General features: G+C 37.1%; 2 protein-coding genes across 7 annotated transcripts in view; one reads left to right on the forward strand and one right to left on the reverse strand.

Moving 5' to 3' along the window:
- Positions 1 to 17,024, forward strand: part of LOC147571554 (uncharacterized) — a 197,300-nt gene that overhangs the window by 151,943 nt on the left and 28,333 nt on the right. Inside the window, 6 exon segments of the mRNA XM_086696292.1 lie at positions 6,002 to 6,103; positions 6,772 to 6,831; positions 7,415 to 7,525; positions 9,372 to 9,434; positions 10,067 to 10,168; positions 13,233 to 13,337. Coding sequence (XP_086552418.1) covers positions 6,002 to 6,103; positions 6,772 to 6,831; positions 7,415 to 7,525; positions 9,372 to 9,434; positions 10,067 to 10,168; positions 13,233 to 13,337 — 543 coding nt within the window.
- Positions 1 to 17,024, reverse strand: part of LOC147571557 (pleckstrin homology domain-containing family M member 1-like) — a 198,821-nt gene that overhangs the window by 46,204 nt on the left and 135,593 nt on the right. The gene's annotated exons all lie outside the window — the stretch shown is intronic.

The raw sequence follows: 17,024 nt of genomic DNA on the forward strand, positions 1-17,024 counted from the left end.
TGGGTCTTTCACCTCTGTGGCTGAATTTACTCCTAAATATTTTATTATTTTTGGTGCAATTGAAAATGGGATTGTTTTCTTAATTTCTCTTTCTCTACTTCATTATTAATGTGTAGAAATGCAACAGATTTCTGTATATTGATTTTGTACCCTGTAACTTGGCTGATTTCATTTATCGGTTCTAGTAGCTTTTGGTGGCTTTTGTAGTTCTTCTTTGTTCCTTTCTTCTCTTGCTTTCTTCCGTTGTGGTTTGATGGCCTTTAGTGATATGCGTCAATATCTTTTTCTTTTGTTTTTTGCATATCTATTACACGTTTTTTTATTTGTGGTTGCCATCAGGTTTATATATAATATCCTATGCATATAAGCAGCCTATATTAGGTGCTGGTTGCTTAAGTTTGAACCCATTCTAAAAGCACTAAATTTCTCCCCTCCCCCCCCCCCCCCACACACACATTTTATATGTATGATTTCATATTTTACTTCCTTTTATTTTGTGAATTCCTTGACTGATTTCTATAGCTATAATTGATTTTACTGCTTTTGTGCTTTAACTTCCATACTGGTTTTATAAGTGATTGATCTACCACTTTGGTTATGTTTGTATGCCCCCGTGAATTTTTTTCCTTTCCTAATTTGCTTGCTCCTGATTATGGCCTTTCCTTTCCAAAGAATTCCTCTTAACATTTCTTGTAAGACCGGTTTAATGGTGAGGAATGCCTTTTACTTTTGTTTGTCTGGGAAACTCTGTCTCTCCTTCTATTCTGAATGATAGCCTTGCTGGATAGAGTATTCTTGGTTGCAGGTTGTTTTCTTTCAGCACTTTGAATATATCATACCACTCCCTTCTGGACTGCAAAGTTTCTTCTGAAAAATCAGCGGATAGACTTAAGGAGTTTCCCTTGCATATAACTTTTTTCTCTTGCTGCTTTTAAAGTTCTCTCTTTACCACTATTTTTTGCCATTTTAATTATTATGTGTCTTGGTGTAGACTTCCTTGGGTTTATTTTGTTGGGGACTCAGAGTCTTCTGAATCTTGATTTGTCTCCTTCTCCACATTAGGGAATTTTTCAGCTATTATTTCTTCTAACAAACTTTTCTGGCCGCTTTTCTCTCTCTTCTCCTTCTGGGATCCCTATAATGCTAATGTTATTACATGTGATGGTGTCACTGAGTTCTCTATTCTCATTTTATATTGTTCTTTTACTCTTTCCTTTTCAGCTTAGTTGCTTTCCATTACTGTTCTTTCAGTAATGATCTGTTCTTTTGCTTCCTCTAGTCTACTATTTATTCACTCTAGTGTGTTTTTAATTTTAGTTAATGAGTTCTTCATCTCTGGTTCTTTTTTTGTATTTTCTCATATCTTTGTTGAATTTCTCACTATGATCCTCTACTCTTTCCTCACATCCAGTAAGTACCTTCATGACCATTACTTTAAATTCTCTATCGGGTATATTGCTTATCTCTGTTTCATTTAGCTCTTTTGCTGTGATTTTGACCTGTTCTTTCATTTGGGACATAGGCCGCAGCTTCATTTTGTCTAACTCCCTGTGTCTGTTTCTATGTATTGGGAAAGTCAGCTATGTCCCTGATCTTGAAAAAAGCGGTCTTATGAAGAAGAGGCCCTGTAGTGTCCTGTTGTGTAATGTCCCCTGTTCACCAAAAACTAGCATTTCAGCTGTCTTCTCTGGGTGTTGCATGCCCTAGGGCTGTGATTGTTGAGTCATGTTTGCCATCAGTTGTCATCTGCAATGGCCTTCTTTGCCTGTTGTGGACAAGGTTTGGTCCCTGTGATGCTAAAGGGCCAGTCTGGGGCCACCTTGGGCTTGAGTTGGGTCAGACCAGATGCCTGCCCTCACCCCATTTGCCAGAGCTGTGGTTGCACCAAACATCAGGGTGCTCACTTTCTGCTGCCCGCTGTGAGATCTTCATTGGTGGGTAGAGCTGGCAGTCAGAGGTCTGTACCCATCCCAGAGCTGGGAATATAGTCAAACTGATGTGTGTGATTATGTTCCCTCTCCCAGGGCAAGAGTCACTTGGGAGTGGTCCTGGACAGTGTTGGAGCTGCCTGCTGCTTACAAAATGAGAGGCATCTAGTGCTGCTTTGGATGGACTCCTGCCCAGTGGGGATGGTTGGAGGGGGCAGTCTGCAGGAGAATGCAGGGGTGGGTCAAGCGGTGTTAGCAAGCTACATGGCAAGTGTTCCAGCTGGTTCCTGCAGCTGTCTGGGTATCTGGATTAGGGTGAGGGTAGGGGAGAGAAATGGTGCCTGCCAGGTCTTTTATTCTTGGAGAAGTCTCCTAAAGATCCCTGCCCTTCCAGGAGAAGTTCTGAGATTAGTAAATAAATCTCCTTTCTCTATATCCCAGCCACTTTTCAAACTGCCACTTCTATGCTGGATCCCTGCAGGGCTGTTTGTTATGCTGTCTCTTTAAGGATGGAGACTGTTTCCTCTTGCCCTCCAGCTCTCCCAGAGCCAAGCCAACTGATTTTTAAAATTCTAGGTGTTAAGCTCCAGTGATTGTAAAAGTTAAAAAAAAAAAAAGTTAAGCCCCTCTGTCTTTCAAAGCCAAATATTATGGGGGTTTGTCTTTACAGTGCAGGTCACCCATGTCTGGGGTGCCTGGTAGGAGATCTCTTCCTCTCCCTTTTCCGTGCTTGTGGCGTCCCTCACATTTGTGGTTGGTTTTCCTGGGGGTCTGGTTCTAACCACATCTCCATTATTCCTCCCATTCTTTTCATTGTGGCCTCTTCTCTTCAATTAACTGTGGGGGGTCTGTTCTGACAGTCTTCAGGTTATTTTCTGGGTTGGTTACACTGATATGGGTGTATCGAGGGGTATCCATGAGACAAATGAGCTTAGGATCCTCCTACCTTGCCATCTTTCCCAGAAATTCCTATTGCATTTTTCGTTTATCTTTTACCTGTTTGTTTGTTTTTTTTTTTAATGTACTCTAGATACAAGTCCCTTGCAGGTTATATAAACTATAAATATCTTGCTGTATAGTTTGACTTTTCACTTATATTTTATCGTCTTTTTTTTTGATAGGGAAAAATGTTTTTTAATTACACACTCAATCCATTGGATGTATTTCAAAATACCCCCCAAAACACTTTTCTTCATTTATCAGTGAAAGAAGTTAGAAAGTAACGTCAAAAAAATAGCATATGGCAATCAAATTTCCCTGAAAGTCACAGTCACATATAGAGTACATCCTAGAAAAGAGGAGGGGCCAGACAGGTTCTCCCTACTTTCAGGAATTTCATCCAGTACTGGGCCTACTCATGGGTGGAGAGAAAAGGCAACTTTTAACTATGAGTATGTTATTAAATGAGGCATTTACTATACTCCTTCCTAAGAGCACCAGGTGGGGGACAAGTGTTCTAAACTTGATCTAGGAAATGGAATGTGGAGTCAGTCCATCCTCTTCCCCCTAAGAGCTGTCCAGTGGCTAATGAATTTAAAAAGCATGACTAAATAAAAACAAATGCCCACATACTCTCTCCTCCCCGCCAATAAAGGTAAAAGAAAAAAACTGGATTTCCCAGATTGTTCTCCAGAATAATAGTTGCTTTATATATTTGGTATAAGTGGGATGTTAAAGTCCTTTACTGTTAGTTCATTGCTATCAATTTCTTCCTTTACATATCTATTAATAGTTGCTTTATGGATTTGGCTGCTTTCATGTTGGGCACATAAATATTTGCAACTCGAGAGTGGATGGAGCCTGGGAGTAGCTTTAACAACCCAAATTCGTCGATTACAGAGTCATCACAAGCATGCCTTGCTTTTAAACAACAAAAAAAATATTTTTGAAACAACAAGATAAAAACCTAGTACTAATCCCTTTCTGACAATACACAATTACTGAATTAACTAATATTGAGAAAGGGAAGGGAATCATACCTATGGGCCTTGTCTCACACAAGTGCATGTTTGTAGGTGCAAGGCACTTGTCATTATTGCAGAAATGAATTTGAATTTTTCATCTTTAGTTTAACATTGCTTTTAGTACAATGCTGACACCAGCAGTGCAGAAAGGGCTCTGGAGAGTTGTTCATAGCAGCAGCTCTCCTTTGGTTCTGGAGGCCCCAGGCCAGCCAATATTGCCTCGTCACATACATTCTTTAGGCCTTTCTGTGAGTGCAGAACCCGCCACATATTTGACCACCTTCAGGTCATGGGCCAGCTTTTCACATCATTTCGGCAGTCTCCGGAGGGATAGACTTCTCTTTGTTCTTGGTTTCTCAGTCGTAGAGGAGTCATCTTTAAGATCAATTTGGGTCCCGACAAGCAAGAAAGGAGTCTTGGGACAGTGGTAAGTTATCTCAGGCACCCACATTTCCTTCACATTTTCGAATGAGGAGGCAGAGATCACTGAATAACAGACTGGAATACATTTGTAGAAATGTATTCGTAGATACATTGAAATACGTTTGTAGAATAACTTGGCAGTTGTAATCTGTCATAGTCCTCTTGCCCCGCAGTATCAGAAAGTCCAAGAGTGTATGGCCCCCTATCGATCATAATGGTGACTGCATAGTTGTCACCAAGAGTCGGTACATCCTCGGAAATGTGTTTGTTGTGTAGGATATCAGGAGTCATGTTTTACCAACAGCAACGTCACCCACAACAACGCACTTAATTGTCTGCATTACTGAAACAATTTTGAATCCACTTTAAATATTTCAAATTCGGTGGTGATCTCAGCTTCTCCGCGGGGGCATTGGCAGTGCTGTGTGGTGTCTCCTCTTGTATTTTATCTTCTGATGAACAAAAGTTTCTCTTTGACACGTAGTTGAATTAGTCAACCTTTTTTCTTTTATAGTTAGAATGTTTGGGAGCCTGTTGAAGAAATCCTTCCATACACCACGGTCATGAAAACGTCTCCTATTTTATCTTGTGGGAGCTTTATTATTTTCCTTTCACATTTAGATCTATAATCCACTCAATTGATTTTTCTACATGATGTGGGATAAGGGTCCCTTTTTCTTCTAAATGGATATTCACCATTTATTGACAAGATGATCCTTTCCCTACTTTAATGTAAGGCTAGCTTTTTCATAAATCAAAGATAATAAACGTGTGGACTTTTTATTCTTTTTGTTCTTTGGTCTATCTGCTGGTCCTTGCACCAGTATACCTACTCTTTTAATGTAGATTTAATCTGTCTTGATATCTGAAGCATAAATCCTCCCAATTTTATTTACTTCTCTAAACTCTTCTTGGCTATTCTTAGTAATGTCCTTTTTGTCATTAGAAATATTTATTCTTTGTGCTTTCTCTCTTTTTTTCCTTTGTCAGTCTTAGTGCAGGTATGTATCACTTTTGTTGGTCTTTCCAAAACCCAACATTTGGCTGTATTGATTTTATTTAAAGTTTGCTTTTCATTTCAGTAGTTTCTGCTTTTGTCCTTAGAACTTTTCTTCTCCTTTTGAGGGGTTTAATTTGCTGTTCTTTCCTAACTTTTTAAGATAGAACCTTGGGTTATTGATCTTTTCATCTTTTCTATTACATGCATTTAAGGCTGTGAATTTCCCTCAGCACAACCTTACCATATCCTTTAAGTTTTAATATGTAATATTATTATTTTTACTCAATTCAAAATATTCTAACTTCCAGTTTGGTTTATTTTTTTGACACATGATTTATTTAGAGAGGCATTCTTTAGTTTCCAAAGTTAGGGGAGTTTCCTAGTAGCTTTTGCTATTGATTTCTAGCTTAATTTCCATACCCTATATTAAGTTATTTGTACCGATCATCTTTATTATTCTAATAATTTTTAAATTATATGAACCTTATTCAATTGTGAAATATTACTTTATAACCATTATTATGGGAGCATCTCTTTTGCCAGTGTTAAAGAAACACTGTTCATTTTGTGTCTGTAGCTGACTGCTTATTTTTTAGCAGGTATCATTATGCTTTATTTCTCTTTAATAACTGGAAATTATGCTATTTTTTAAAGTGTCATCTTTCTCTACTTCTTTTGTTCTGCAGGAGGAGAAGTTGACCTCAGTGACCTGGAAAATGTCTTGCAAAATATGGGGATAGAGTCCTCACCAGAGCATTCGGAGCTAAAGAAATTACTTCCAATTAATGGTGGGCATTTCAAATATCAGAATAGTCTTCAAGAGAGTTAATATAGTCATCCAGGGAGTTGTTCAGCCATTGCAAGTATCAGGTAGAATCTTGAGGGAATTAGAATTATAGCCTACAAATTTTGTATAATCCAAATCTCCATGTTTATTCTAGATCACTTAGAAGTTAGAGTTAAAAATATCCATAATTCTAAAGATAATTATTTTTCATATTTAGGAATACATAAATTGCCATTTAAAAATATGTCAAAATCAAGAGGCTCATCAATCATCAGTCTTGCCATCTGGACTAAGGAATATTGATAGTTATTTTTCCTTCCATTGAGATGCCTTGGGTTAAGACCTCTAGGACAAAGGAGGAGGACGAGGAGAGATGTAGAACTATCCTTACTAGTAGAGGGGGAAAAATGTGGACTCAGAAAAAACACAACATAAGGAAGTGTTTTTGCTTTGGCCTGGCAAATATTAATAATTGTCTCAGGTGCTAAAGAATTGATTTACCATATTAAGAATTTCGTTTACATTTTTTGTTTTATTATTTCTAGAAGATACTAGGTAAATTTTAGGAGCAAATTATTTTATGCTGTATATTTCTGAACTTGGATATTTGATATTGTTTTAGCATGTCTAGATATTTTCTCTATGACCTAAATTATGTGTTTCTTGCAGCTACAGCTAGTAGAAAAATATATAAGACTAGTTTGCTGAATCGTGCAGAAGATGTAAAAGGTGAGTGAGATTCAAATAAAGATGTCAGATTGAGACTCTTGTGTTTTGCTTTTTTTCTTATTAAATATTGCCCCCTGCCATTCTCATATATATTTCCATGATTAGTTTTAATACACACATATGTTCCTACTGATTAAATAATTTTCTGTCTTGTTTTTAAAAGGTGTTCTAAATATTTAGGTTTACCTAGATTTTTGATGTGGAAATAATAAAATTTAGGCCCAGCTATAAAAATTTAAGATAGTATATCTTGAAATACAGTGACCAAACTGAATCTCCTTGTATAAATGTTTATATAAAAAATAACTATTATATTTGCAGTTTTTGCTGCTAAAATTAACCTGAGTGGTGTCTCAGCCTTATTCTGATGTATTGTGTTATGTAAGCTTATCTTCAGTGTGGGATATTTTGGGTATAAATGAATAGATAATTTTAGTCCATTAGTATTTCTCTTTAAAAATTTAAATGTCCTTAGCCTCTTTTTTTTATGATGAAATTGATACCACCATACATTAGGAATTTATATTATATTTTGATTTTTATTTTAATATCCTCGTATCTTTCTCTTTTGTTGGGTTGCAAGATGATGACCATGACCTTGACTCTATTCTTGAAAACATGGCAATCAGACTTACAGCTGAGGAACTTAATGATGTACGAGTTGCTTCAGATGCTTCAGATGTACCAGTTGATGGTGAGTGATTTAGATATCATTATGCCTTCATGAAAATTTGGGTTTTGCAGCTGACATTTTTTATAGGACTTATGTAGCTGAAATAAGAATTATTTTTTCTCTCAATATATTAATCTAAAGTTGATACTTATTCGTTTATTTAACAAATATTTACTGAGCACTATATAGCATGTATTCTGCTCAGTGCCAGAAATACAATGACCACGAAATACAGACATAGTCCTTGACCCAAGGAACTTAATGTCTAGTGTATCACAATTCTTAGTATTCTAGTAGAGGCTGAGAATGTTGCTGGGGCCTCAGTCAGGTTAGTAGTTTTCACAGGAACAAGGGCTTTGGTTTCAGCCAATATGAATGACATTTTTGCCACTTCTATATAGGCATGGATCATCATATCCTTGGACCAGACTTCACGATTCAAGGTCAGTATTGTATGTATTAAATAAAATATTAGGATTGAAGTGTGATGCATCACAAAGTAATCCCCACTTTAAATAAACCAAAAAAGAATATATTTAGCTGAGCACAATCCACTGAGGTCAAGCAATATCACCTAGAAACATTTTACTGAATACTGCCTCTTACCTGAAAAAATATTTTTTTTCACATGATTCATATACTATTTAGTTATGTCTTTGCCATGGGTTTTATACCCTTCTGATAGGGTGAGTTTTTTTTTTCCCCAAAAGATATTTTTATTGAATCATTCCTTAATTTTCAAGTACTACTGTGTACCAATGAAAAACATGTAGTTAGTTTTTTATTTGCTTATTTTCTTTATGCTTTTAAGTTTCCCTGGGACATCTGGAAAAAAATAACTAAGTGGGACTATCAACAATTGCCAGAGGTTATTTTTAGCTTCAGAAACTCACTTGGGGATGTCAGATAAAAGGCAGAATAGGAACCACCGAAAAACTCTCTCCTCCATAAGAGCAATGAGCAAACTGGCAAAAATGGTCAAAATTAACATTTTCAGAACTGGAAATTAACCAAAGGTTTGCTGCAATCTGGGAGGATTTAAGAGAAAAAAGACTGAATCTCAGTAAGAATAGTGAGCTTTGTGATATTTTAATTTGCCCTATTCCCATCCTCTGTCTTACAGCTCCGTAATAGCCTTGAAAAATAACATTTTCTATTTGCAGTGAAAACTAGTAGCCTGGAAACCACTGGAGGGAGCAGAGGGGAACTGGAGCTCTTTCAAAGCCTTATTGCCTAAGAACTGTCATTATTTGGTCTGTTTGGTGGTTCCTTGGAGTGAGGCTTTATATCTGTCTCCCTTTATGTATGAATTAATAAATGAATAATTCATGAGTATGGAAAGATGAATCAAGAGATAAACTGAAAAGAGCAGAAAAGAATAAGAAAAAATAATAATTATTTGGAGTCATAAAGAACTAATAGCAATTACTGCAGTGGTAGAGTAATAATTAGTCAGCAGCCATACTGAAATGCACGCAGTGATTAAGAAAGAAGAGGAGAAAGTATGTTAGTAAAAGACAAGAGATGAGAATTATGGCCTTTACTTCTTTTACTCTTGGTACCTGCATGAGTCTTGTCCCTGCCAGAACAAAGATGAACACAGAGAGCATGAACTGTCCTGTAGAGTTTATGAACTAGTGTGGCATCATAAAATGTTTTTCCTAGACTCCGAGTCCATTTTGCAAATACAAATTGAACCCCAGAAAGCCTGAAATTAAAAATTAAAAATGGACTCAAATAAAATAGTGGAAATACTGGACTCTGCCTTAAGCTTTTTTACAGTATGGGTACTTTATGTTTTCATTCTAAAGCTCTATCATTTTCTGGATCCCAACTAAGTCTTTTTTTTTTTTTTTTTTTTTAACAGCTAATGGGAACTTTGATGTTGGTATCTTAATGGATGGAATGGATGGAATAAAAGCCAAAACAGGTAATAGAATAACAACTAAGAGTAAGATGCTACTAGAAATCTAAGAACCAAATTCTTTCCACTAAATTACAATATAATGCTCTTTCCACATCATGATTGCATGGACTTTTAAAATCTGTCTTACACATCTTATAAAAATGTTTATGTATAAATGCCTACAGTTAGATAATAGATTATCAGAACTTTTAGCAATAAAACTTCAGCGCTCTTTGTTGTTTCCCAAGTCATTATCTGAAATCTCTGCCAATAATTAGCATACCTTCTTTTATGGCGGAAAGCTAAATTCCAGTTTAACACAGTAAAAAGTGAAGGAAAGTTTTGGTAAAGTTAGAGGCGATCTCAAAGCAATAAAAGTGCTGAGAAAACTATTTAGATCAGCAATCTGTATCATTCTAATGCACTGCGAAGTTTATACTCATAATCGCATGCTCTGTTGCCCTGCCTATCATTCAGAGATTATACTAGAAATAACAAGAAACCTCTGTAGGCCCAAAGGCCTATTTTTTAGGCTGGGTCTCTTTTCATTCAGCAGTTAGCTGTAATGCTACAAAGGCAATTTTTTTTTTTTAATTGTGTGGAATCACGACATCATTCACAGTAATACCAGAAGTCTCCCTTCTTTTGCTTTGAAGGAGAGGTTGAGGTCAATGACATGAAAAAAGTTCCAGGAAACATGGGGATAGAACTCAAAGATAAGAAACAGGGAGAGTTGGTGAACAATCTGCCAGTCGATGGTGAGAATTTCTCTAACAATTCTATTTCATATCTAAGTGAAAAAGATTGTCCAAAAAAATCTTTTACAAGGTAATGACTGTTTTCTCTTACGAAGACATACCTACGGGGTCCTCTCATTCTTAGTTGGGAATGAGGTGGCTTTAGTCAGAAATCCTGCGACCATGGTTGAGAAATCCTGGCTATTATTCTTGAATACACTGTGATTCTGAAATTTTAAAATGAGAAGAGGAAAAGGAAGGCATTGAAAAGTATGAAATGGAGATAAATGAGAAATTACAAAGAATAAATGGATGGGAGGGGTTCTGCCTGTTAGAGGGCCAGCAATAAGTGCCTTAGGTGCCAGTGAATGAAGAGTGGCCTTATTTTCTCCGTTTCATATATTTTTTAAAATCATTGAGAGTATATTTGTACTGTATGGAAAGGTAAAGTCTGACTTTGTGAAATGATGGCTTCTCTGTTGCTTAATAACGAATTTTGGTGAGATTTTGATTTGTATGCTTCTTAAAGCTGATACATCTATCAGGATAGGCTGATGGTTGGCACAGAGGCCTTTTTCATTAATTTATTCTAAATCAAAGGATAACTGACATATAACATTAGTTTCGTGTGGACAACATAGCGATTCAACAATTACACACATTATGAAACACCATGGTAAGTGTAGTTGCCTTCTGTTGTCATAGTTATTACATTATCGACTCTGTTCCCTATGCTATACTTTTCATCCCTCTGACTTATTTTCTTTATAACTAGAAGTTTGCACCTCTTAATCTTCTATTTCACCTAATCCCCCACCCACCTCTACTTTGGCAACCACCTGTTCTCTCTATTTATGAGTCTGTTGTTTGTTTGTTATACTTTTTAGATTCCACAAGTAAGCAAAATCATATGATATTTGTATTTCTCTGTCTCACTTACGTCATTTATCATAATAGCCTCCAGGTCCATCCATGTTGTCATTAATGGCAAGATTTCATTCTTTTTTACGGCCGAGTAGTATTCCGTTATGTGTATGTGTACCACCTCTTCTTTATCCATTCATCGGTTAATGGACACCTAGGTTGCTTCCCCGTCTTGGCTATTGTAAGTAATGCTGCAGCAAACAAAACGGCATAGTATCTTGCCAAATTAGCGTTTCCATTTTTTTCTTGTAAATACCCAGAAGTGGAATTACTAGACCATATGGTACTTCTATTTTTAGTTTTTGGAGGAACCTCCTTCCTATTTTCCAGAGTGGCTGCACCAATTTACATTCCCACCAATAGTGCACAAGGGCTCCCTTTTCTCCTCACCTTCACCAGGACTTATTATTTATCTTTTTGATACTACCCATTCTGATTGGTGTGAAGTGATATCTCATTGGGTTTTGATTTGCATTTTCCTGATGATTAGTGATGCTGAGCATCTTTTCATGTGTCTGTGGGCCATCTACATGTCTTCTTTGGAAAAGTCTATTCATGTGCTCTGCCCGTTTTTAAATTGGATTATTTGTCATTTTTCGGTGTTCAGTCGTATGAGTTCTTTGCATATTTTGGATTTTAACCCCTTACTGGATATATCATTTGCAAACACCTTCTCCCATTCAGTAGTTGCCTTTTTGTTTTGTTGATGGTTTCCTTTGCTGTGCAATGAAGGCCTTTAAAGATGAAAATATACATAAGATGTTAAATTTTGATACTTGCCACTTTTCAGATATTTTGATAGCATATTTATGCTTCTTTTAATCCGCCCATACTTTTGCAGACAATGTATGTTCTATCCTGGGGGATAGAGTTCCATAACTTATTGAAAAGTTTATAATTTGTGGCAAAGAAGAAAATAAGTCTAGTCTGAAAAGTGATTAATAAACAAAAAAATTAGTAATGGTTAAAGAAATTTACTCAGAAAAAGATATTTTTCTCTGGGTATCATCCACAAAAAAATCATGCTTATTGGATGGAAGGATGAAATTTGTTATCCCCACTAGTGTATTTCACTGAGTAGCTCACCGATTACCTTTAAAGCTTTCTGCTCTATGGACTGACCAAAGGAAGATATTTTATTCTAACTCTATTATTGAACATATTTTAAATATTTGAACAATGTAGTTAGCTATGTTTTTTGTGCTAGAACTTGTAACTATATATTATCCACGAATTAATAGTTTTGGTCACATTTAAGAGTGACTACATTTTGGTGTTATTTCTTTCAGTTTCCTAGGGGTGAGGATGATTGATATCAACAATCATGTTGATATAACAACAATCACTGTTCTGGAAAACATGAGGTTGAATCTTACAGAAAAGGAACCTAAAAATATGAGACAGAATCTACAAATTAATGCTGCGCATTTAATATAGCATTGAACCACTTGGGAAATCTTGGGCTTAGGAAGTGATGGAAAGACTCTCGAAAGCCACTAATTTGGCACTAAGAAGACATTTTAAAAACTCACAGAACACATCTCTAAATAGAAATGAATGCTATCCTAAAAACTTATATTAAGTTTATTATATCAACAACTTCTTTCACTGTGAATCATAAGTAATGCTGAGGTTTCCACAGGCCACAAAAGGCCAGAGAAGAGTCAGAGGGATAGGGAGCATGGAAGTAAGATGAAAAAGCATCTTAAATTGGAAAATCAAATCTAGGTCTATACCGCAGACATTGAAGTGAAGTACTGGCAATGGTTCAGTGGAAGTGACCTGGGAGTTCAGGAAAATGAGAATGGCTCCTGTTCTTGTCTGTAGCAATGAGATCTGTGGTCTAATAGCCCTAAGGTGCTAAAATATACCTTAGGCACCTTTTGCTGTCTCAAGTTGTCCCAAGATAAGGTGAAAGGCGACAGGTTCTAGTTTTACCCATCCTATTAAATTTTTCCAGATAATTAGAAAAGTCAAATGAGTCTTGGTACTCCTATTTAAAATGTTAAATGATACTATGAAGACATAAATTACACTTTCTCTCTTTTTTCATATCCTTAGCACGGGCTAATTAAGTTAATAATACACAGAAACGAATGCATTTTTAATATTGTAGAAACATTCCATTTTTCTTATTTCCCATCCCTATTGCGTTCCTAAGGTGGGAAGGGTAATGTGGGTAATTTGGACAGCATTCTGGGGGAAATGAGGATTAAGCTCCCAGAAAAGGAACAGAAAAAGCTGACCGAAAACCTGCTACTTAATGGTGAGGATTTTAGAAATAACTGTGTCTTTGAAGGGAGTTAGCGCTTGTGAACACGCATACCAGAATTTCTAAAGCACTCAGAAGATATTTGCAGATCTTAAGGAGGGATTAATTCCTAATGTAAAAGTCCTATTTCTTCATTTTTATAAACTCCAGGGAGCAGAATGAAGTTCTGTTTGTAGTTCATTATTTCATTTAACACTCTCTGAAAAAACTTCCTTTCCCCCATCATCCCTATATCCTCAAAATACTCAGATTTATGTCTTCAGATCAATTTTCCCACTCAAATATTGTGTGTTGTAAGTTTTATAGGACTTTTCTTTCTTTTTAAAGTTTATTTTTGAGAGACAGAGAGAGTGGGGGAGGGTCAGAGAGCGAGGAGAGAGAGAGAGAATCCCAAGCAGGCTCTGCATTGTCAGCACAGAGCCCAACGCAGGACTGAATTCCACGAACCATGAGATCATGACCTGAGCTGAGATCAAGAGTCAGACACTTAACCAACTGAGCCACCCAGGTGCTCCGCTCAAGGAACCTTGTAATCTGTTGCAGTCTGTTCAAGTCTCAGTGACATGGTAGAAAGATGGTTTCATAGACAATGCAGAGATCGAGACCGAAACTTCCCTTATTTTCTTCCAATTTCTTCTTTGTCGTCTCCCCATTCTACCCCCATGTCCTTCTAGTCTGAGGCACCGAATGTCCCTTTTTGGGTTATCATTTACTTTATTGGGACTAATTACAATTTCATTATAGTTAGTAGCTTTATCAAAGGACTCTGTGAATACCCAGAACACCCCAAAACGAAACCCTATATCCTTTAGCTATCACCCTTTTATTCTCTCCCCACCACCCTACGAGCCCTAGGCAACTTACTAATCTATTTTCTGTCCCTATAGATTTACCTATTCTGGACATTTCATATAAGCGGGATAGTATGTAGTCTTTATGATTAGCTTCTTTCACTTAGTATGACGGTTTCAGGTTCATCTATATTGTAGCACGTATCAGTATTCCATTCTTCCTTTTTTCCAATTTATTTATGGTGGTAAGATGCACATAACATAAAGTTTACTACCTTAACCATTTTTAAGTGTCCAGTTCAGTGTTATTAAGCACCTTCACATTTTTTGTGCAATGACTACCACCATCCGTCTCCAGAATTCTTTTCATTTTGTAAAATTAAAACTCTGTATCCATTAGGGGCGCCTGGGTGGCTTGGTCAGTTAGGCGTCCGACTTCGGCTCAGGTCACGATCTCACGGTCCGTGAGTTCGAGCCCCGCGTCGGGCGCTGTGCTGACGGCTCAGAGCCTGGAGCCTGTTTCCGATTCTGTGTCTCCCTCTCTCTCTGCCCCTCCCCCGTTCATGCCTTGTCTCTCTCTGTCTCAAAAGTAAATAACCGTTAAAAACAAAAACAAAAACAAAAACACTTCCCATTCTCCCCTGCCACGAGCCCCTGACAGCCACCCTTCTACTTTCTGTCTGTATGGTTTTGACTAATCTAAATACCTTATATAAGTGGAATCATGCAGTGTCTATTTCCGTGACTCGTTTATGTTACTTACCCTACTGTCCTCATGTTTCATCCAGGTTGTAACATATGTCAAAATTTCCTTCCTTCTTAAGACTGAATAATATTCTACTATAGGTATATATATTCATTCATCCATCAGTGGATACTCGAGTTGCTTCCACATTTTAGTGATGGTGAATATGTTCTGTGAACATGCGTATACAATTTCATTCCTTTTTGTTGCCTAATAACACATTCTGTTGTATGTGTATATGTTGTGTTTATTCACTCATCCTTTGATGGGCATCTGGGTTCTTTCTGCCTTTTGGCTCTAATGAGCATTTCCAAATATATACAAAGTAGGAAGAATAATATAATGAATGATAAGGAATAAAGAATAATAGAATGAACCTAGATTCAACAGTTATGAAGATTCATCTCACTTGCTTCTTATTTATTTATTTAATTCATTTTTGAGAGACAGACAGAGACAGAGCATGAACGGGGAAGAAGCAGAGAGAAGGAGACACAGAATCCAAAGTAGGCTCCAGGCTCTGAGCTGTCAGCACAGAGCCTGACGCGGGGCTCGAATTCACAAACCGCGAGATCCCGACCTGAGCCGAAGTCCAATGCTCAACCGACTGAGCCACCCAGGCGCCCCTCTTATTTATTTCAAAGCAAATTTTCATTTAGTCCTTATATACTTCAGTACACATCTTCTTAAAAGTATGGATTTTTTTGGGCGCCTGGGTGGCGCAGTCGGTTAAGCGTCCGACTTCAGCTCAGGTCACGATCTCGCGGTCCGTGAGTTCGAGCCCCGCGTCGGGCTCTGGGCTGATGGCTCAGAGCCTGGAGCCTGTTTCCGATTCTGTGTCTCCCTCTCTCTCTGCCCCTCCCCCGTTCATGCTCTGTCTCTCTCTGTCCCAAAAATAAATAAAACGTTAAAAAAAAAAATTTTTTTTTAAAAAGTATGGATTTTTTTACATGACTGCAATACCATTATACAGTTTATTTTTAAATTTCCCTTCTTTAAAATATTTTTTACAGTGAGCTTATTCAAATAAAGAACCCAACAAGCTTTACACACTGCATCTATTATGACACTTAAATCTCACGTACTCTACAGCTATTCCTCTACCTTCTTTGTCTTTTCTTTTTAGGCACTGATTTTTTTTTTAGAAACTGGGTTGCCGATCGTCTGGTAGCATTTCTATATACTAAAAAAAGAAAAATTTCCCATCTACTAAATTTACCCGTTTTTGTCTGTTTTCTCATCTCTCGTTTCTCTGTTGTCCGTATTCCTCATAAACCAGGAGTCAGCTCTGATGGCTTAATTATTTTCATCTTCAACATTTTTTGACAAGAATACTTCATAAGTAATACTGTTTATTTCACATTGCATTCCATCGGGAAATACAAATCTAGTTTATCTTTTTGAAAACGGCTCTACAGGTGTCCCAAATCATTTATTTAAAAGTCTGTCACCACATCCTTGAATTTGAGATGCCATCCTAACTATATACTTGATTTCTATGTGCACTTGTCTATTTTGAGAATTTCCATTCTGTTCTATTGGTCTGCTTATTCATGCTCTAAATTGTGTTGAGTATAACAGCTTTATAGTCTTTTGATATGAGTAGACCTAACCCCTCACTCCTCAGCCCTTGTACGCACACACACACACGCACACACACACGCTCCCTTGTCCACCCCGCCCAGTTCTGGCTGTTCTTTATAGAAACATCTTTTTTGTGTGACTTTTAGTAGGAGTGTATTTGTCTTGTTTTTTTTTTTTCTTTCATTTTCCATTTGCTGTGTAACATATTTCCTGGTGAGAAGATTGATTTGTTAGGGTTTGAAAACCACTTGTATTATGAGAGGACTTATCACATGTACGTGTTTACTGTTGTGCCAAGTTTAAATCCCAACATAATGAAGAAATATGAAAGCATATCATGCACCCTTATTTCTTGTTTTCTGTGGTATAGAAATACTGACTACCCTTTCAACTTTAACATCGAAATCTTCCACATTCAATACAGATCCGCGTTATTGTGAGTCAAGATTTAACCACGTGGTGATGTACCCACTTGGCTGTAGCTCCGGCCTCCGTGGGTGCAGACAATGCCATATGCACGGTGTGCACCAGTAAGAGTGCCCCATAGACACCGTGAGCTGC

Source organism: Puma concolor, unplaced genomic scaffold (genome assembly GCF_028749965.1).
Source record: "Puma concolor isolate L17-30 unplaced genomic scaffold, mPumCon1.1.hap2 unalloc_scaffold_22, whole genome shotgun sequence".
NCBI lineage: Eukaryota > Metazoa > Chordata > Mammalia > Carnivora > Felidae > Puma > Puma concolor.